A 22,861-nucleotide genomic window follows, 5' to 3' on the forward strand; every position below is an offset into this window, starting at 1 on the left:
GGTAGGACATTTTTTATCTGCGCAGGCATGATGCTGGCATGAAATCATCCTGTCAGCGCAAATGTCACTACTCTGCTGAAGGTAGATGCTCGAACTTGAAGCCGGTGGGGCAGACTCCGCAAGAGAGAAAACTCGATGTATGGGTCAATCTATGAGGGAGCAGGGAGTCCGAACACTGCATAGAGATTTACATGGAGAAAAGCACAAAACACGACCAACACGAATGATGGAAACAAGTTACAAGTGGAACTCTTTAGTGATGCATGTTGTGAATGCCACATCCATGTTAGTCGATCTCAGCACAAGAAATGACTGACCTGGCCTAACCCCACCGGCAACTGAACTCGTGGCTCATATGACAGTCCATTCGTGCTGCCTGTGGTAGCTTTCTGCACTACTCTGCCACATTGTCCATGTGTATGTCTGTTGGCAGGGATGATAAAGTATTATGCATTGTGGAAGGACAGAAAGCTGTGAGCAGCTGAGCCAGTGACTTACTTCTGGTATTCTTTCTAAGGACACTACTTTTTGATGAATGGAATTCTTACTGAATGAGTGGATCTATCTGTGTGTGACCTTACTGCTTTCACATTTCTGTTGTTTTGTATTGTGATGAAAATAACAACTGCTTTGCCATTGGCTTAATGCCAAGAGTGAAAGAGAGATAATGTGTGAGGCTGGAATAGAAGGAATGAGCTTTTATTCCAAATTCAATTCTTTCAGTTGCTGTGTTTTAGATATCTGAAGCATATTACTTTTGATTTGTAACAACAACAACAACAACAATGTAATAATAAGGGTAAAACGATTCTGAATAGAAAGGTGGAGTCATAACAGTCAAATTACATATTCAGTGGCCAAAAAAGTTCTGCCTTACAAATATAATTTACTGAGCTTGAATCTTGGAAAATTTTTCAGGGCAGTCAAGATGATTGTGAAAAGAACAATTAAATATGATTACCTTCAGTACTTTAAGTGAAATTTATATTTTATTTCATTCTGCTAAGCATATGTCAGTCTTTGCCTGCAGTATTAACAGTTTTCTGTATTAAAAATGTAAGACAGTTTAGTCAACTTCATGAATATGAATGTGGGCGCGGCATAAGTTGCTATTTGACTTAGCCTTTTTTAAAAATGTATACATAATTATAATTAAATCTAACATATCTTTATATCTTTACCTTGTGTGTAGTAGATTATTGATAACGAACATATGGTTTCAGATGTGTCCAGTAGGCACAATAACAATTTAAATTTCCAGTGACGTCTTTGAAGATTTTGTTGTTTGTCAAGTTTGTGGTCGTGAGACACACATTGTACAAAAAAAAACAAAGCAACTATGCTGGCTTCAGATTATCTGAAGTTGTATTTATTTATTTAGCTGCACATAACACCAATTACTTCTAATTAAATGTGTATTATTGCAAAGTAATATGATTCTTAAGTCTAGAAACTTACACTGTGATGGAGTGTGGATTTGCCATCTCGTGCGTCAGTAAAAGTCAAACAAAGAGTGCAGCTGTAGACCAACCATCCAAAGACATGAATTGCCATCTTCATTGAGGATTAAAGAATTTTGTGGTCCGTTTTACCTCCTGTGTGTGTGTGTGTGTGTGTGTGTGTGTGTGTGTGTGTGTGAGAGAGAGAGAGAGAGAGAGAGAGAGAGAGAGAGAGAGAGATGTTTAATAGTGTATTTAATTTTTATGTTCCATGTGTTTTCCCATGTGACACACACACACACACACACACACACACACACACACACACACACACACACACACTCACTCACTTTCTCTCTGTCTCTTAAGACCTATTGTTTTACAGGAAGGTGAAGGCTGTGGCAGCCAGCAGGGCAGTGTGGGAGAGCTCTCACTGTACAGCAGCCCATCCATGCCCAACATCTCACTGGGGCGCCCTCCGACTCATTCTGTGGTCAGTGGCATCCAGCTCTCTGTCGATTGACGTAATTTGCACTGCACGCTAGGGGTAACTGTTTTTGGCAGTGTTTAAGTGTTCCAGTTCATTTATACTTTCACAATGTCTGAGCTTCAAAAGTAAGTGCTGTTACTGGCATCTGTCTGCTGCACTGAAGAGCCCAATATATGAGGGCAATCCAGGATGTAATGACCTGTTGTGTGTTCCCACTGTGCAAACTGATATCGGACTTCTACGTGGGTATGAACAGTTTCCTCAGCACTCGTCTCAGTGCCACGTGAGCGCTAATCGAAATCTGTTGTTATTGTGCATTCTGTAACTGTTTAAAATGAATTGTGTGATACGAAGTTCCTTGAGTAACACAGTTTTTGCATGACCAAATGTAGATATTGTGGAAACATACAATTGATGAAAGGAAACATTTGATGATACAGTAACAGAACTCAACCCGGACATGTGTCACTCGTCACAGACTATTTGAAGAATGCAGTGAAGAACAAAATAGTGCAAGATAGATGCCTGACATTTGACAACTTAAAATTTCTCGTTCCCTGCTATGTGTACAAACACCATAGCTGAAGTAAAATTTTTACACAGAAGTTTCTGAGATCTGAGTGACTGACACAGAAAACAGAACATGGCTATAGCACTAACATTTTGGACAGGGTATAGCACAGATAGAAATGATTTGTTGATCAGGTTCTCACTGGTTGTGAGATGGGGGTTTCTTACTTCATCACAGACTGAACACTTGAGGTATCTTTGTAAATGTAAACAGTTTGGTAACTGTTTTGTTGGATTGTGAGGGTGTCTTCGTGGTGGATTTCATTCCAAAAATACATAATGACTGCTGCAGATCTGTGTTTTGACACCTTAAGAAAGATTAATACAGTAAGCAGGTTCGAAAGGATATAGGTTGCAATAGTTATTCAGAGGTAATGAAGCTTGCACAGGATAGAGTAGCATGGAAACATGGATCAGTTGTCAGACTCAAGACCACAATGACAGCATCATCATCATCAACAACAACAACAACAGCAACAGCAACAATAAAACTACAGCGAGAAACCCAAATTAGAGGGAGTGAAATGCTTTATTGTGGTACAATGCTTCTGTGTCACAATGCTCACACTCACACTGCTGCTACGACCAAAGGCTTCTTGTATCAGCTTGGATGTACTTATTTGAACATCCAGTCGACTGCCTTGATCTTGCCACTAGCAATCTTCACCTTGCCTTGAAGCTCAAAGAGTTCCTGTGCAGAAAACATTTTGGAAGTGGTGGTGAGAGGGAGGTAGCTTAATGGACTGGTGGCAGCCAACATTGATGAGAGAATTCTAAAGCTCATGGGCAGAAGTGTCAAGTGCTTAAACGGAAGTGATTATATAGAGAATTCTAAAGCTCATGGGCAGAAGTGTCAAGTGCTTAAACGGAAGTGATTATATAGAGAAATAAAGTAATCTTCAATTTTGTGAACCTCGTTTTTGTATGTGTGCTAATGAAATATATTTGTTGATTTTTTAAATCCATGTGGTTGTTACTTCCTGGATGACCTTCATACATGAGGCCTCCTTCCCTCAAATCTCTGTTGAGATCAGTGCTTTGTATGACAAATAGTCATTGTTTAAATGAAAGTGCAAGTGCACAATGTTTGGGCTTTAGTAAGGTAATTTGACAGTAACATTTTGTTAGTTGTATATTATAATGTTTCAGCCGGATGCAACACACTTGCACGGAAGTGCAGGGTTGGGCACAGTGTCAGAGGCGGAAGTACGCGCTGCCTTCACAGCCAGGCTGGGAATGCCACTCACTGGTCAAATGCTGCCGGGGACTCTGCCTTTCTACCCAACATTACCAGGTAACTGCTGAATGTGAGAACCTTCAAATTACAAATACAAAGTAAAACAATTTCGCAACTAACTCTCTCCTACTTTCCACGTCTCTAATCCACTAGGAACTTTCAAAATGATGCACAGTCCAGACAAAGTGAAAGCTATTCTGAAACTAGGATGCTGTCTGCATGCTACAGAAGGTGACCGATAAAGAGCTGAGAATAATAACGGTTATAACAACTTAAGAATTACAGAATGAGTGAAGCACATGTGCTACACCTCTCTTAATGATGTATGGGCACTGATTCTTATGCAAGAGCTGCTGTCGCCTCCTCAGAGCAACAAGAGCAGGTGCTCTATTCTCAGTGAGGCTCGATACTCACTCAAAATGAGTACCAGTACTGTGGTGTATCATGGGACAATAACTAATGGAGGAAATGGTAAAAGATAGAATTTTGAGCCAATTGGCAGAATGCTGGTGAATCATAAATTGTGGGGAATGATCAAATGAAAGGCGAATGAAAGGCCAATGAAAGGTTACTGCTTCAGTGAGCATGGTACCTAGAATATAACTTGACCAGCACCTCTCTGTTAAAAGTGGTGAAGTTAAATGCTGTGCAGTTGTCAAAGCCCGTGCACGAATGCATTTTCTGCAGGCTGCTACATGCCTACTTGGTCACAGCCAGAGAGTCAGCAAGTGATTTTATTGGTAGGGTAACACAATAGGACTGACTGTTCACAAAATACGGATGCCAAAAGACCACTAGGCTCTGGAAAGAGGGAGGGGATATACCGGTAACTGACCCAAAGCAAACGCCCTTTACCCATTGTGTGGACACTTTTCTTTGATCCTACCCTGTTAGAAAGATAAAATGGGCAGGAGAAGATACATACTTACATTCGATATATGAGGTTACATTTATTTTTATTGTTGTTAGAATTTAAGAGATCAGATCCATCAGTGACACTGGTATCTTCAGAATTACTAACACGAAGGTTGAGAACCAGTTCTTCTAAATCATTTGTCAATTTTTATGCTCATCAGTTTTGTTTTTGACACCTCGCACAATAATAATTTTTGTCTTTATCGTGCAGCTTAGTGCTTGTACATAGTATTTTTATTTTTAATTCTGCTTGCCAATTTTGGTCTTTTAGTCCATCCTCGGATCAAGGTTCTGAAGTACATAAATTTACTATGGGTCACGTTGACATACACTTAGCAACATTAGTTCTGCTATAAAAATGGTGTGTTGCATCACACAGCTGCTGTGTAGTACAAGTTGTAACTGTCACAAACTGCTAACAGGTTCTACTAAGAGACCAAAACTGGAAACCAGAATTAAAAACAAACATTTATCGTGATTTGAGATGCTACTTTTATTTAAAAAAAAAAATCTTGTACATTTCTACAAATTATAGGTCATTGTTCTGGAGTGACTGAAATGGTTTCCAAGCATTCTTGAGTTTAAAATGTACATTATTTGATACCAATCAGTTGTTTATTAACTTCCCTACCATTTCTATAGTATTTAGTTCCGGATGATATGGTGGAATTGGAGGACTGAATGTTTGTAAGGTGTACTGCGAATACATTTGTAGGTTCATTGCTTTTATTGAGGTGTATAACTCGGTTTCTCTGCTTTCCTGGTCAAATAGAATATTATGAGAATTTAGTGAGCATTACATTTCCTGTATTGTGACTGATGACTGCACAGTGCTTTAGATATGTTGAAACTTCTTATGCGTGAAGGTGTTCACATGTATTTGGCAAGATTTTAAAGTCACATATTCTCTCAAAGCAAAGAAATTGTATGAAAGTTAGTGAAAAGAGAAGTTGTGTGTACTGTTTTAATATGGCTGTAAGGAGAAATAAGATGTATGGGATAGTTCCACCAAAATGAAATTATACAATGTGTACAACTTTGCTTCCGCTGCTTTTTTCCCCCCAACATTTGAAGCTTTAATGAAACAAATTGGTTACACACATATCATTCAAAGTATTTTCCATCACCGGCCACTAATTTCTCCCATCTTTTGCGCAGTGTATGAATCCCACGTAGAAAAAATTGTTTATCTTTTGAAGCGATCCATGAATCAATCAAATTTGTGACGTTTTCATGACATCGTAAGTGTCGGTCAGCCAGCCCATGCCCCATTAATCTAAACAGGTTATAGTCACAGGGAGCAATGTCTGGAGAATATGGCAGGTGGGGTAGGACTTCCCATTTTAACAATTCCCCGTATGTTTTGACCTCTTTTGCAACGTGGGGTCGAGCGTTGACGTGCTGCAAAATCACTTTATCGTGCCTCTTGGTGTATTGCGGCCGTTTGTCTTTAATGGTCTGCTCAAGCATATTAATTGCGTTTGATAACAAGCACCTGTGATTGTTTCACTTGGTTTTAACACCTCATAGTACGTGACATCAAGCTGGCCCCATCAAATGCAGAGTATGATCTTGGAGCCGTGAATATTTGGTTTAGCTGTCGACATGGAAGCATGGCCGGGATATTCCCATGATTTTTTGCATTTAGGGCTATTGTAATGAACCCATTTTTTGCTCCGGTCAGAATGCGATGCAGAAATCCCTTCCATTTTTGCCTCTGAAGCAACTGTTCACAAACACCGTTCAATGTCTCTTGGTTTCAGCTTACACAGGACCCAAGTTCCTTCTTTCTGAATCTTGCCCATAGCCTTGAGATGTTTTGAAATGGCTTGCTGTATCATTCCCACTAATCGTGCAAATTCTTTTCGAGTTTGACACTAGTCTCCATTCAGCAATGTCTCCAGTTCTGCATCTTCGAAAGCATTCTCTCTTCCACCACTATGCCAGTCTACAACATTAAAATCACCGTTCTTGAAGCGTTGAAACCACTTACGACACATTCTTTCACTAATAGCATTCTTATCAAACATACTTGAGAGCATTTGAAGAGACTCAGCTGCTGTTTTCTTCATACTGAAACAAACCAGTAACACCTCCTGCAAATGACATTTTCAATCAAGAACAACTTTATGATGCAGACACAAATCGACTAATGTTTGAATTAGTTTATGTTGGTGAGGTCCAAGCTAACTGCCTGACGTCTGCGATCTGTTTCTTTCAACCACTACTTACTGTTGTCGCCACCTATTGGCAACCGGTGGAAGCCAAGTTGTACACCTTGTATTATACTGACCCGTTAATGGACTGACTGAAATTACATGTGTTCTGAGCTGTTAATCAACTTGAGTATTGCTCAGAGGGAAATGAGAAAATTAATAGAGAATTGTCAATAAAGCTCCAACCGAGTGGGGCGGCAAGTGGATAGACACTGGACTTGTATTTGGGAGGATGCAGTTCAAATTACTGCCCAGTCATTCAGATGTAGATTTTGTGTCATTTCTCTAAATCATTTTGGGGCAGATGCTGGGACAGTTCCATCGAAAGGGCACTGCCAATATCCTTCCCCATCTTTACCCGGTCCGAGCTCATGCTTCATCTCTTAATGACCTCGATAGAAATTTATGTGGAACGAGATGAAAAATACCACATTTCACAGCTGAAGTAGTGCCTCATTTCTGACAGTGATCGATGGTGAGTACAGCTATGCTGGTGGCAGTGCCACCCTCGGAACCGCACCCGGCATTACAGATGCACAAGTAGCACACGCCCGTCTGAATCGCCGGCCACTGGGACGCACGCAGTCGGCACCGCTCCCGCTGGGCCACCCTGTGCTGGCGCTTGTGCCGCCGTCGCACTCTCCTTCTCAGTACGACGACTTCCAGCACCAGCAGCAACAGCAGCAGCACAACTTCCTGAGACAGGTAAGCCTTGGCTGTAAGTGCTCCTCTGATCTTTCACTACTGGTGCCTTACTACTGTGGAGTGTTAATTTCTGGCTGTACCAGCCCAGTACGGCAGTGAGGAATGGTGTAATGTATTTCTGTTCAGTTTTGTCTGTTTTTCCGCCTTATGCACCAAATTGTGTACATAAGTATTTGATGCAGTCAGTGCTTCTGTGTGTACAACATGAAATATCATTGCTTGGTTACTCTCAAACAGTTTAAATTTTTGTTAAATTGAACAATGGAAAATTATTAAGACAGTATAGTCACCTGCTAATTAGTCAGACAATGCACATCATTTATCAAGTTTCAGTCTTAACAGGGAAAGAACGATGCCTTGTTTTCCAAATAAAATATCGTATTGTTTCTGCCCTTGATCTTCATAATTTCTCTTCAAAACTTTCTGTTACTTATTGATTCCTATAAGAAATGAACTTCATTGAAGTATAATCTCTCCACCCTGACATACAATTATTTGCAGTTTATTAGGTTGCTCAGCTTGAATGACAGTGCAGCCCTGATACAACGTTACGCATATTCAATTTACACCCTTGGTAAAAGTAAAGCTGTTATCAATCCAAAGGTCACACTGCTTTACTAGGTACAGTTCAATTGGGGATGGAATGCCCTTGACTTCCTATGTCCTTTGAAGTGACTTAAGGGCCCGACACACGCACTAATTTATCGGCTGTCCAGCCGACTGACAAATTTGGTTGCAGCGTACACACGTCCTGAACAACTGCAATTGGTGATTACAGTGCTGCCCTGTCCTATTGCTGGTTTTGAATTGTTGCAGGAATATTGATTGAGATTATGTTCTAAGAGATACTGCTTGATATTCCACAGACCCAAGAACTGTGATTTGCCTTGGTTGTTTAGAACAGCGAAGCCAAAGCAGCCAAGAGAAAGCTGTGGGCAAAGACACGGGTAATGCAGAGACAGTAATTCACCCATGGTCTGTTACTAAAGGAGCTGGAAGCTGATGATGTTTTGAATTATATAAGAATGAGGGAACGTATGTTTTGGAGCTACTGGACATCAACAAACCATATTCGATGAAAAAGAATACAGTTGTGAGAGAAACTGTAACCTGCAGAGTGAGGCTGTTATCTACATTCTGGTTTCTAGCCAGTGGTCAAAGTTATGAGGACCTCAAATTCAATGCAGTTGTGTCCTCACAGTTATTACTAAAATGATTCTTGAAACCCCTCAAATTCAATGTAATTGTGTCCTCACAGGTATTACTAAAATTATTCTTGAAACCATGAACCATGGACCTTGCCGTTGGTGGGGAGGCTTGCGTGCCTCAGCGATACAGATAGCCGTACCGTAGGTGCAACCACAACGGAGGGGTATCTGTTGAGAGGCCAGACAAACGTGTGGTTCCTGAAGAGGGGCAGCAGCCTTTTCAGTAGTTGCAAGGGCAACAGTCTGGATGATTGACTGATCTGGCCTTGTAACAATAACCAAAACGGCCTTGCTGTGCTGGTACTGCGAACGGCTGAAAGCAAGGGGAAACTACAGCCGTAATTTTTCCCGAGGGCATGCAGCTTTACTGTATGATTACATGATGATGGCGTCCTCTTGGGTAAAATATTCCGGAGGTAAAATAGTCCCCCATTCGGGTCTCCGGGCGGGGACTACTCAAGAGGATGTCGTTATCAGGAGAAAGAAAACTGGCGTTCTACGGATCGGAGCGTGGAATGTCAGATCCCTTAATCGGGCAGGTAGGTTAGAAAATTTAAAAAGGGAAATGGATAGGTTGAAGTTAGATATAGTGGGAATTAGTGAAGTTCGGTGGCAGGAGGAACAAGACTTGTGGTCAGGTGACTACAGGGTTATAAACACAAAATCAAATAGGGGTAATGCAGGAGTAGGTTTAATAATGAATAGGAAAATAGGAATGCGGGCAAGCTACTACAAACAGCATAGTGAACGCATTATTGTGGCCAAGATAGATACAAAGCCCACACCTACTACAGTAGTACAAGTTTATATGCCAACTAGCTCTGCAGATGACGAAGAAATTGAAGAAATGTATGATGAAATAAAAGAAATTATTCAGATTGTGAAGGGAGACGAAAATTTAATAGTCATGGGTGACTGGAATTCGAGTGTAGGAAGAGGGAGAGAAGGAAACATAGTAGGTGAATATGGATTGGGGGACAGAAATGAAAGAGGAAGCCGCCTGGTAGAATTTTGCACAGAGCACAACATAATCATAACTAACACTTGGTTTAAGAATCATGAAAGAAGGTTGTATACATGGAAGAACCCTGGAGATACTAAAAGGTATCAGATAGATTATATAATGGTAAGACAGAGATTTAGGAACCAGGTTTTAAATTGTAAGACATTTCCTGGGGCAGATGTGGACTCTGACCACATTCTATTGGTTATGACCTGTAGATTAAAACTGAAGAAACTGCAAAAAGGTGGGAATTTAAGGAGATGGGACCTGGATAAACTAAAAGAACCAGAGGTTGTACAGAGATTCAGGGAGAGCATAAGGGAGCAATTGACAGGAATGGGGGAAATAAATACAGTAGAAGAAGAATGGGTAGCTTTGAGGGATGAAGTAGTGAAGGCAGCAAAGGATCAAGTAGGTAAAAAGACGAGGGCTAGTAGAAATCCTTGGGTAACAGAAGAAATATTGAATTTAATTGATGAAAGGAGAAAATATAAAAATGCAGTAAGTGAAACAGGCAAAAAGGAATACAAACGTCTCAAAAATGAGATCGACAGGAAGTGCAAAATGGCTAAGCAGGGATGGCTAGAGGACAAATGTAAGGATGTAGAGGCCTATCTCACTAGGGGTAAGATAGATACCGCCTACAGGAAAATTAAAGAGACATTTGGAGATAAGAGAAAGACTTGTATGAATATCAAGAGCTTAGATGGAAACCCAGTTCTAAGCAAAGAAGGGAAAGCAGAAAGGTGGAAGGAGTATATAGAGGGTCTATACAAGGGCAATGTACTTGAGGACAATATTATGGAAATGGAAGAGGATGTAGATGAAGATGAAATGGGAGATAAGATACTGCGTGAAGAGTTTGACAGAGCACTGAAAGACCTGAGTTGAAACAAGGCCCCGGAGTAGACAACATTCCATTAGAACTACTGATGGCCTCGGGAGAGCCAGTCATGACAAAACTCAACCATCTGGTGAGCACGATGTATGAGACAGGCGAAATACCCTCAGACTTCAAGAAGAATATAATAATTCCAATCCCAAAGAAAGCAGGTGTTGACAGATGTGAAAATTACCGAACTATCAGCTTAATAAGTCACAGCTGCAAAATACTAACGCGAATTCTTTACAGACGAATGGAAAAACTGGTAGAAGCCGACCTCGGGGAAGATCAGTTTGGATTCCGTAGAAATGTTGGAACACGTGAGGCAATACTGACCCTACGACTTATCTTAGAAGTTAGATTAAGAAAAGGCAAACCTACGTTTCTAGCATTTGTAGACTTAGAGAAAGCTTTTGACAATGTTGACTGGAATACTCTCTTTCAAATTCTAAAGGTGGCAGGGGTAAAATACAGGGAGCGAAAGGCTATTTACAATTTGTACAGAAACCAGATGGCAGTTATAAGAGTCGAGGGACATGAAAGGGAAGCAGTGGTTGGGAAGGGAAAAAGACAGGGTTGTAGCCTCTCCCCGATGTTGTTCAATCTGTATATTGAGCAAGCAGTAAAGGAAACAAAAGAAAAATTCGGAGTAGGTATTAAAATTCATGGAGAAGAAATAAAAACTTTGGAGTTCGCCGATGACATGTAATTCTGTCAGAGACAGCAAAGGACTTGGAAGAGCAGTTGAATGGAATGGACAGTGTCTTGAAAGGAGGATATAAGATGAACATCAACAAAAGCAAAACAAGGATAATGGAATGTAGTCTCATTAAGTCGGGTGATGCTGAGGGAATTAGAGGAAATGAGGCACTTAAAGTAGTAAAGGAGTTTTGCTATTTGGGGAGCAAAATAACTGATGATGGTCGAAGTAGAGAGGATATAAAATGTAGGCTGGCAATGGCAAGGAAAGCGTTTCTGAAGAAGAGAAATTTGTTAACATCCAGTATTGATTTAAGTGTCAGGAAGTCATTTCTGAAAGTATTCGTATGGAGTGTAGCCATGTATGGAAGTGAAACATGGACGATAAATAGTTTGGACAAGAAGAGAATAGAAGCTTTCGAAATGTGGTGCTACAGAAGAATGCTGAAGATTAGATGGGTAGATCACATAACTAATGAGGAAGTATTGAATAGGATTGGGGAGAAGAGAAGTTTGTGGCACAACTTGACCAGAAGAAGGGATCGGTTGGTAGGACATGTTCTGAGGCATCAAGGGATCACCAATTTAGTATTGGAGGGCAGCGTGGAGGGTAAAAATCGTAGAGGGAGACCAAGAGATGAATACACTAAGCAGATTCAGAAGGATGTAGGTTGCAGTAGGTACTGGGAGATGAAAAAGCTTGCACAGGATAGAGTAGCATGGAGAGCTGCATCAAACCAGTCTCAGGACTGAAGACCACAACAACAACATTCTTGAAACCTGCAACATGACTTTTAGTTTCCTCAGGAAATACATGATCATAAAGCAAAACAAACGATGTACATGTAAAATTTATTAATTTATTTATATATGTAGCATAGAAGGTGTCACCTATAAGTTTGAGAAACTCATTTCAGATTAGAAGAAGAAACGAAAAAGTCTACTGACAAAGTTTCAAGAACTGTCTTTAAATGACTCTATGAATCTGCTACAAGCCCCTACATTTCATTTCCCTATGGATCATGAGGATAAGATTAGATCAATTACAGCATGCCCAGAGGCATGTAAAAAATCGTTTTTCCGCACTCCATATGTGAATGGAATGGAAAAAATCCCTAATAACTGTTATAGTGGGACGTGTCCTCTGCCATGCAGTTCACAGTGGTCCTCAGATTATAGATATAGATGCAGGAGATGAACTTCCGTTGGGTTGTAGTGTGGTGATACCCAGCTAACAGCTGACAAGAAAAATTGGTCAGTCAGTCATCCAAAGCACCTAAACATATCCAATTTGTCACTCAGTTGGCTGATAAATTGGTGCATATGTAGAGTCCTTTGTCCTGTCGGAATAAGGGGGCATACAGTGGAAGTGGACTCTAAACTGCATACAGCTTAGAATTTGTCACATTAACAAATCATTGCCATAGGTGAAAGAAATAATAAGTGATGGAAAAAAAAATCTTATGATGGATCAGATAACAAATCTCAGAGCTTTATAAATTTGAGCTTGTAAGTAGCTGAATTAGCAGTATCTGTTGTAATTGTGGCTGTCACCAGGCAAATGAAATTAATAAGCACAGTATGTGACTGGAATGTTGTCAGATTTCTTACTGGCTTTGGCCCAACAGTCTACATAGGCGCAGGGCTTTTCACATGAGATTGTGTTGAGGCATACTGTAAGTGCAGGGGAGACTTGTCACCTCCAGTCAACTCCTATAATGTGTTGATGACAGGGTCTCTGCAGATTGTAACAGTGCTGGCAGATCACTTGCCCGTTTGGTGCTGGACGATAGAAAGTGGCGAACAGTCTTACCATGCAAAATCACCACCTTGGTACAGAGTACAGAATGAACTGCTCCACTGTATGACATGTGGGAGATATTAGATCAATGCAGGATTCCTGTCATCCAGTGTTCAAAGCATCAAAAAGGGTCAGCCAGACTGACGAATTGCTGTAAACATCGGTACATGCTGATAGCTGGGTGTGCCGACAGTGCACCATTTGGGCAGGTGAGTAGGATATGTTCACCTTGGATGGATGAGAAGGGTCCCACAATATGTCAGCTGTCATCTCTCTGGTAAACAATAAAGGAACCCACCGTACAATCACCCTTTGTTTACTTATATCAACATACATAATGTAACCTGTGCGTCCTGTTATGTGACATTCCTCTCAGTTGCTTCCAAATTTGAGGAATACTCAATAATGATTGGATGCTTGTATTCTGATAACCTCACATGACTTAGATGTGGCTGCTGATGGGAATACAGGGTGTGCTGCGAACCTTGAAATCTTGGAAACTGGAAAAAGCTGGGAATTTTCAAACTCGGGGGAAAAAACCTTAAATTTTATTTTAAAATCTTGATTTTTTAAAAATTTTTTAATACCATACCCGCATTGATACATTATTAGTTTAAACTGTCTGTGATAATTCATATAGCATTCTAATGTTCAATGGGGGGCTACATGTTATACATGTAATACACATTAGTGATTCAGTGTTTACACAATGATTCGTAACTGTTTTATACTCATCGAGCTATCTAGTAAGGCGGGGATCTCAGGAAGCTGATTGGTGCTATTGTGTGTGAGAGGTGGGGAGAGGCCGGAGAATTCATTGCTTCAGAGTCTGGCACAAAAGTGCAGATCAGCTATTGCGGTAGACATACACAGAAATAATAAGTTTTGGAAAAGAGTTTCACAGAGATGATCATATTCAGTCAATGTCTGGAATTTACGCTGTGCCTGTCATAACACTTACTCTGCTTGACAGCAATAGACTGACTTCATGTTATGAATGAAGAAGTTGAAGCTATCTATCAGTTTTATTATGGGGTAATCTGCAATATTGTGTGGATAAATTTGTAGCTTGTAAATGCTTGCTTGGCCATTTTGCCGAGCAGAGCAGCAATAACCTTGAGTAGTAATGAAATTGAATCCCATACTGCGAGCAGCAGCACCAGCGCATGATGGGAGTGGCGACTTGGTGAGGGTAAGGAGAAGGCTGGGGCGGGAAGGGGGAGGGATAGTAAGATAGGGGTGGTGGACAGTGCAGTGCTGCTGGGGAGTGCGTGGGACGACGTGGAGAGAGGGTATGGCAGCCATTTCCAGTTGGGAGGTTAGGCGGTGGGCAGGGGAGGTGGGAAAAAAGTGGAAAAAAAGACTGGGTGTGTTTGTGGAGTGAGGGCTCTATAGTGCTGGAATGGGAACAGGGAGGCTGTACTGGTGAGGACAATGACTAACGAAGGCTGAGGCCAGGAGGGTTACGGGAACATCCCAACTGCTCAATCACAAAAGCTGGTGTTGGTGGGAAGGATACATATGACACAGGCTGCGAGGCAGTCATTAAAATGAAGGATGTCATGTTTGGCAACGTGCTCAGCAACAGGGTGGTCCAGTTTTTTCTTGGCCCCAGGTTGTCAATGTCCATTCATGCGGACAGACAGCTTGTTGGTTGTCAAACCCATGTAGAATGCAGCACAGTGGTTGAAGCTGAGCTTGTAGATCACATGACAGGTTTCAGAGGTAGGCCTGCCTTTGGTGGAATAGGTGGTGTTTGTGACCGGACTGGAGTAGGTAGTGGTGGGAGGAGGTATGGGACAGGTCTTGCAGCTAGGTCTTTTACAGGGATATGAACCATGAGACAAGGAGTTGGGAGCAGGGGTTGTGAACAGATGGATGAGGATATTGTGTTGGTTCTTTGGGTGGTGAAATACCACTATGAGAGGGGTGGGGAGGATACTGAGTAGGGCATTTCTAATTTCAGAGCACACCAAGAGAACCTTGGCGGAGAATGTAATTCAGTTGCTTCAGTCCTGGGTGGTACTGAGTCAGGAGGGGAATGCTCCTCTGTGACCAGATGGTGGGACTTTGGGAGTTGGTGGGTGACTGGAAAGATAAGGCACACGAGATGCATTTTTGTACAAGGTTGAGTGTACTCTTTATGTTTTGTTTCTTGCATAGGCTGTATTGTATTGATAATCACTATTAGATGCTGATTTAAATATGTTACCAGCAACATAATAATATCAAATGGAGCATTTGATGTTGTTATATCGGTCACTGGAGATGTTGCATTTCATTCTTCTGTGTTTTTTTCCCCTGGGAGATTCATTTAAGTAATCATTAATGCCTATGATCTTGGACGTATCTGAAGGATCTCATCATTGCAACTTGCAGCTCATCCTTGTTCTTCAGCTCCTACTTTCCCCAAATTATATTCATTTAATTCAAATGTCCATTCCATTATCTTTTCCTCATGAACTAGTATTTGTGCTCTTGTCCTGATACAAATTCTCAAGAAATCAATATCAGTCAAGGCCAGAAATAAAACACCACAAGACAAAAACATGTCTTGTGGTGTTTTATTTCTGGCCTTGACTGATATTGATTTCTTGAGAGTGACTGAGGACCTGACACTAATTATAGAAGATATTCTCGAACAAGAGATGAAGATTAATTGTTGGCCTTTTAGTTTCTTGTTTGCTTCTAGCATGGTAGGAATTTCATTGACCGAAACTATTTTATTTATCAACAAATTTCTTGCAGTGGGAATTTTTCACAGCAGCTGTGTATAAACTGTAGTAGTTGCCAAGAAAGCACCTTTCTGCATGTTGCACATTAATTTTTATTTTCGTACCCAGACTTCTTTTGATGTTGTACTGTGGCTTTGCATATGCTCCTAGTTTATACAAGACAAAGATGATGGTTGACTTTCTCTCATCCAACTACCTGTTTGTTCATCAAAATTTGTAATGTAATAATGAATTATATATACTATTCCATTGGCAAAATATTGTAAGAATTTCACCAACATGTCACTCACTCTGTGACAGAGATCACTTTGCTTTTTATGGAGGGAGGGGGGAGAGAGAGAGAGAGAGAGAGAGAGAGAGAGAGAGAGGACCATCGAGATTGGAGCATTCACTGAAAGTAATGGAAGTCATCTTCGAACGTCTTACTGTGTCATTAAACTCACCTAAATGGTTTCCGGAGACAGTAAGTGGAAATTTAGGGAATTTATAGAGTTCAAAAGTCTATGTGACCCAAAAATTAACTACTTTTTCTTGCTACTGTAAATGAAATTGAAGTAGTACAGTTGTCTGGCAGTTTGATACTGAATGTTGACAATGAATGATGATTTAAATGCTGCATATGAAGGAGAGAAGGCATTTAAAGCTAAAAGAACAGACTGAGCTGTCAAAGAAAAATATTTCCTATGTCATTGTCCTGTTTTTCAAAAAAATTTTTAATTATACTGAGGTGCTGCTACATTGTTTCAGCAAATTCGGCAGACAGTACTGACGCGGGCTGGCAGCCGCAGTCAGGCAGCTGCAGCTGCAGCTGCAGCAGCTGGTGGGGGTGGGCCCAGCGGGATCACCGCTGGACAGCTGGACGAGGCCCCAGAGGTGGAGGCTGATGACTCAGCCGAGGTCAGTCTCATGTCTCAGTTGGTGTATAATTGGAAGGGGAGGGTACTTCTGGTATCATGTTCTACTCGCAAACAACGAGTGGGAAGAATAACTGTCAATTAACTTTTATATGAGCACTGGTTTCTCTGATTTTTCAGTTGCAGTTATTTCGTTGGATGTATATGGAAGGAAGTAATGTATTGCCTAACTCTTCTTCCAACATTCATCTCAGAATTTTAACATTAAACCTCTCTGTGGTGCACAATGCCTATCTTGTAATACCTGCCAAGGGAGGGTGATGAGCAACTCCACATAATTCCCTTGCTTACTAAACAAACCTGTGATGTAAAATGCCACTCGTCATTGGATTTTCTGATCCTTTCTATTAATCCTACATGATAAGTGTCTGAGACTGATGAGCCATATTCAAGAAAGTTTTGTAAGCTGCCTCTTTCGTGGGTAAACTACATTTCCATAAGTTCAGTCTATTATCGAATTTCCTTACAATTAATTTTATGTGTTTGTTTCACTGTAGGTTGCTTCAAATGATTACACCTAGAAGTTTAACAGGTGTTAATTGTTTCCAGTGATTTATCACCAATAACTTTATCAAACAGTAATGAATCTTTATCTTTCCACCTATTTACAAGATACCTTACAATTCTTTATGCTGATGATAGACTGCTGGAACCTAAACCAATGTCAGTCCTCTGCAGGTCTTCCTGTATTCTGCTACAGTTTTCTTATTTTACAATTCCTATAGACAGCTGCATGGTTAGGTGAATGAAGTTCATTCCTGCACTACTTTACAAGATGTGTTTACTGGAATGAATGGTCATGTGGCTGTTGGAATGGATGGTATTGCAGCTCTTATGGATGATTTGGTAATGAGCTTAGGCTCAAAACTAGTTATCAGTGGAGAAAATTAAATGGTAACTTTGATGTTTTTTTGTATAATTTGATAAATTTTTGTATGTTGTGGTCTAAGGAATTTTGGCCGCCTGAAAGCCCTTTTTTAAATCCCCTGAATTACTATGCATGTGTACAGTGTAGTTCAAAGGGCCTCACAATTCACTGACATGAACTGACATGAACTCAGATTAACAATGTGGTGCATCCGTACACTTCAGAAAGAGATTAGAGACCATTTTCATGCTAAAGGGTGATACATTGAATGATCATCCCCTGTAGAGGGCCCCCATTTCTATTTTTTAAATATTTGATGTTTGACTAATAAAACTGTGTTTAAAGAACTGTTAAAATTGTCTGTATTTTGGTGAAATATCCCATAAATTTGTACCCACCAAACAAAAGAGATGCTGTGCTGTGGACATGCACACGAAAAGATTTATATAAATCATGAGGTAGAATTTGTTTACTAAAATATTTGTTGGGTGTGCCCTAATATTGAAGAATTGTTGGTGTGGAAGAGCACTCAATATTGATGAGAAAAAAATTATTAAATCTGAAACCAGCAAAAACTGAAACAGCAGCAACATTTAAAGCAAACTTTTAGACAAAGATTTTTAGGAAATAATGAGAGAAAGGAAGAAATGTGAGAAGGAATTATCTGTATGCATAAATGATTTGGTGGATGGAGTGGGCAGCACTCTACTGTTGTTTGCTGATGACACTGTGGTAAACGGCAAGGTGTCAAAGTTGAGCGACTGTAGGAGGATTCAAGATGAGTTGGACAAAATTTCTAGTTGGTATGATTAATGACAGCAAGCTCTAAATGCAGAAACCCATAAAACCCATACTGTTCGGATGCAGCGTTAATAGTGTCCTGCTTGACACAGTTATGTCACTTAAATATCTGGGCATAACATTGCAAAGTAATGTGAAACGGAATGAGCATTTGAGGATTGTTGTAGGGAAGGCGAATGTTCGACTTTGGTTTATTGGGAGGATTCTAGGGAAGTGTGGCTTATCTCTAAAGGAGACTGCATATAGGATGTTAGTGCAATCTAGTCTTGAGTACTGCTAGAGTGTTCAGGATCTGTACTGTGTTAGACTAAAGGAAGACATTGAAGCAATTCAGAAGTAGGCTGCTAGATTTGTTTCTGGTAGGTTCAAACAACAAGCAAGTATTACAGAGATGCTTCAGGAATTTAGGTGGAAATCCCTGGAGAGAAGGCGACTTTCTTTTTGAGGAACAGTATTGAGAAAGTTTAGAGAACCAGCATTTGAAGCTGACCGCAGAACGATTCTACTGCCTCCAATGTACATTACCAGTAAGAACCACAAAGATAAGATAAATTGGGGCTCATACGGAGGCGTATAGACAGTCATTTTTCTGTTGTTCTATTTGCGAGTGGAACAGGAAAGGAAATGACTAGTAGTGGTACTGTTAGTAGTAGTACTACTAGTAGTGGTATGGTGAATTGCTGAGTATCTATGTAGGTGGAGATATAGATGTAATGATGTAAGCAATAAAATTATTATGTAACTTATGTCAAGGTAGACAGAAATTACAAATAAACATATTGCAGTGACTGTACTGTCTGTGCAGCTGTTACTCTTTCTGGTGCCACTTGTTGCTCTCATTTTTGTCATTGTTTGGTTTTTGACTGTTACGTTATTATGCTGTGGATTTATTTTGGCTCAAAATTCATTGAAGTATTTTAAATTCCAAAATGAAATGCATATGTCATGCAGTTCTGTGTGTGACAGTAACTGGCTCCATTGTGACAGATCAGATCTGTCAAACCATTTTTTTGTTTCAGATTATTGATCTCACAGATCGCCGCAGTGACGAAAGTGAAATGTCTCGGCAGCAGCGTGATCGTGAGCGTTTCTTGCAGCAGCAGCGTGACCTCATGATGAGACACACGGCACAGGGCAGTGATGGTAAGTACAGCCTTTCCACGTCGTGATGGCACGTATTATCGCACACTATTGTATTTCATTCGTGTCTCTTGCGTTAACTTCAGAATACTAACAGACTGAAGATGGCAGAGGACAAGGCTCAGCGGAAATGAACTTTCAGAACCCCATTTTGAACCAAGTTTTTCAGCCTAGAGACCAAATAGTTTTCAAATTGGTGGAACACAATATGTAATGATTAATTGCTGACATAATGACGCACGTATTGCACACTCTTGTTTACACTGGGAAATCTGATGGTGGTCACTTGAGGTATTCAGTTTTTGCAAAGTCTGTGTGAAACTGAAGGCTGAAATTTGTTATGTGCTGTTTGATACTGTTTATTAGCAATGGAAAACTAAATTTGGAGCATAGAAATGTTAATGGTGTCACACAAGGTTTAGTGCTTGGCCCAGTTCTGTTTCTTACCTACATAAATTATTTGCTACGAGCATTAGAGGACTTTTCAAAAAGTGTGATGTCTGTTGTTGACAATATGAAAGGGCCCAAATACACCCATACAAGACACTTCTAGAAGAATAATGGAACATGCTTTACAGTCAATTCACAAGAAACAGCTTATCTTTTATCTTATAAAGATTTATGTTATGTAATCCCAAAAAACTGAAAATGACTTGCAGGAATCAGAAGTAGAAATGGACTGACACATACTAAACGAGTCTCCATTTGTGAAGTTCCTAGGTGTCCAGAGGGATAATAGATTGAGGTGCTACTAGCACGTAGATAAGTCCTGCTTGCTAGCAATGGATACTTTCACTGACTATTCTCCTATGACTTAATTTTCTGTGGCATTTCAGCTAAGTTCAAAAAAGTATTTATTCTTTAGAAACATGAAGTAAAAATACAGTGTACTATAGGTAACCAAACATTTTATACTAATCTCTTCAGGAACCCTTGGGTTCTTATGTAATGTTACAAAACGTTTACTCCCTAATGGAACTTGTTACTAATAAGAATGCATTTAGGCTGAACTGTCAGATATCCAGCCACAATAATAGAGGCAAAAATCATTTCTGTGTGGAATATGCACCTCTGTCTGGGGCTCAGAATGAGGCGTCTTATAATATAGTGAAAGAGCCTGGTAGACATCAGGCAGGAAATTGGAAATCTACAGATATTCAGAAACAAATTAAAACAATACTTCCTTAGCCATTCGTTATTACAATAATGGCACTCAGGGATGTAAATTACATATAACTCAAATGTTTGTGTTAAACAGATGGTGACTTCGCCAGTATAGAGACAGATGACAGTGTTCTGTGTAAAATTATGTTTGAAGTATGTGACAGCTAAGTAGTAGAAGAGAAGTAGCTCTTTTCCTCCCCTCGCGTGTGAGTGTGTGTGTGTGTGTGTGTGTGTGTGTGTGTGTGTGTGCGGACACACACACACACACACACACACACACACACACACACACAAAATTTCAAAACTTATCATTGTGAGTAGATGGGTATTAGTCATAATTTGTTATTGGTATCCTTCACAACATTATATCAAGACTTTATTGCAGTTAATACAACATATAGTTACAGTAAAATTCAAGATCACATTCTAAATTCACATAAAAATTGTTTATGTGTCTTGTTACATATTTTTTTAATAATGTAATATCTTACATTTAATTGTAATATAAACAACAATATTAGGAGAAGGATAGAGTGCTACTCATTGTAAAGATAACCCCATGAGTTGCAGACAGGCACAAAAAAAGACAGTTGTACGGTACAGCTTTTGCCCAAAGCCTTCTTCAGAAAGAAAACACACACCCATTGATTCACACAGGCAAGCACACCACATGCACATAACTGTTATCACTGACAGCTCTGACCAGAACTGATTACAGTCGGAGCTGCCGGTGGCAGCGGTCATGTGTGCAAGAGGTGCCTGTGTATATGTGTGTGTGTTTTCATGTTGAAGAAGGCTCTGGGTAGTAGCACTCTATTATTTTCGTAATATTGTTGATATTCCAACCTGGGATTTCCATTAATTGTCATGTAAAAACTCATACTGTAGATACATTTCTACATGAGACACTCTTGTAACATATTTTTAAATGGAGTTTTAATTACTTTTGTTTTCTTTATTGAGTTATGCGATTTATGAAAAACTTACTGTTCGCTTCACTGTGTACACTCATTATTGGGCTCATATTTCATTGTCTTGTGTAATAATTATGCTTTCCTCACATTGCTCAGTCACGTATGTCATTATTAAAGACCTACAGGATTATCTGGTCTCGATGAACAAAAAATTTGTTCGACCACAGGTTCATTTCTGGGCCGGCCGTCAGTGTCTGGGAGGCCACTAGCACGAGCCCTGTCCAGCCCTCTGGTAGCCGTAGGTGCCAGTGAGGGAGCTGGCCCCACATCCGGGACGGCTCTGGCATTTGACTCGGCCATGCTGAAGCATGCCTGTGTCTGCGGGGACAACTCAGGCCACCCGGAGCACGGCGGACGCCTGCAGAGTGTGTGGGCACGTCTGCTGGAGACGGGGCTGGTGGCACGCTGCCAGCGCCCACGGGCGCGCAAGGCATCACTCGAAGAGATCCGTGCCTGCCACTCGGAGGCACATGCCCTGCTGTTCGGCACCAGCCCGCTCAACAGGCAGAAACTGGACGTCGGCAAGCTGTCACAGCTACCGGTCAAGAGCTTCGTGCGACTGCCATGCGGAGGGGTCGGCGTGGATTCGGACACCACCTGGAACGATGTTCACACGGCGACAGCAGCACGCACGGCCGTCGGGTGTGTGGTGGACCTGGCTTTCAAAGGTAAGATTTACTGTCGAATGTATGAGTGCACAATTAGTTTATTTATTTCAGGTTGTGGCAATGTGTATTTCAGAGTGTACGAATTGACACTCGTACTTCACTAATTACTTGTCCCAACTTCCTTTCTCGCACCAGATTAGAAGCAGTCTGTGTTTTGTGAAACCAATTTATCGATAGTCATGAACAATACTGGTACAACATAAGAGAAGTCTGCTGCCATGATTGCCATTTACGACTTTAGTTCATGACTCCATTAAAGTGGGGTCAATAGAGACGCTGGAACATCTCGACAAAATGCACATTGGTGTATGGCTATTGTAACCATATGTTATATATATCCCATTCCAGTCTAGCCTGTCTCCTGCCCCACCCACCATCAGTAGCTGATCCTCTTGTGTAGATTCGTAAGCCCTATATCACTTTACTGAGCC

General features: G+C 40.6%; 1 protein-coding gene across 2 annotated transcripts in view; it reads left to right on the forward strand.

The window, feature by feature from the left end:
* Positions 1-22,861, forward strand: part of LOC124787737 (histone deacetylase 5) — a 112,744-nt gene that overhangs the window by 42,019 nt on the left and 47,864 nt on the right. For both annotated transcript variants that reach the window (XM_047254591.1, XM_047254592.1), the window contains 6 exons: positions 1,825-1,932; positions 3,649-3,793; positions 7,334-7,572; positions 16,649-16,798; positions 19,504-19,627; positions 21,930-22,430. In XM_047254591.1, coding sequence (XP_047110547.1) covers positions 1,825-1,932; positions 3,649-3,793; positions 7,334-7,572; positions 16,649-16,798; positions 19,504-19,627; positions 21,930-22,430 — 1,267 coding nt within the window. The remainder of the gene's footprint in view (positions 1-1,824; positions 1,933-3,648; positions 3,794-7,333; positions 7,573-16,648; positions 16,799-19,503; positions 19,628-21,929; positions 22,431-22,861) is intronic.

The sequence above is a fragment of the Schistocerca piceifrons genome, chromosome 3 (genome assembly GCF_021461385.2).
Source record: "Schistocerca piceifrons isolate TAMUIC-IGC-003096 chromosome 3, iqSchPice1.1, whole genome shotgun sequence".
Taxonomy (NCBI): Eukaryota; Metazoa; Arthropoda; class Insecta; order Orthoptera; family Acrididae; genus Schistocerca; species Schistocerca piceifrons.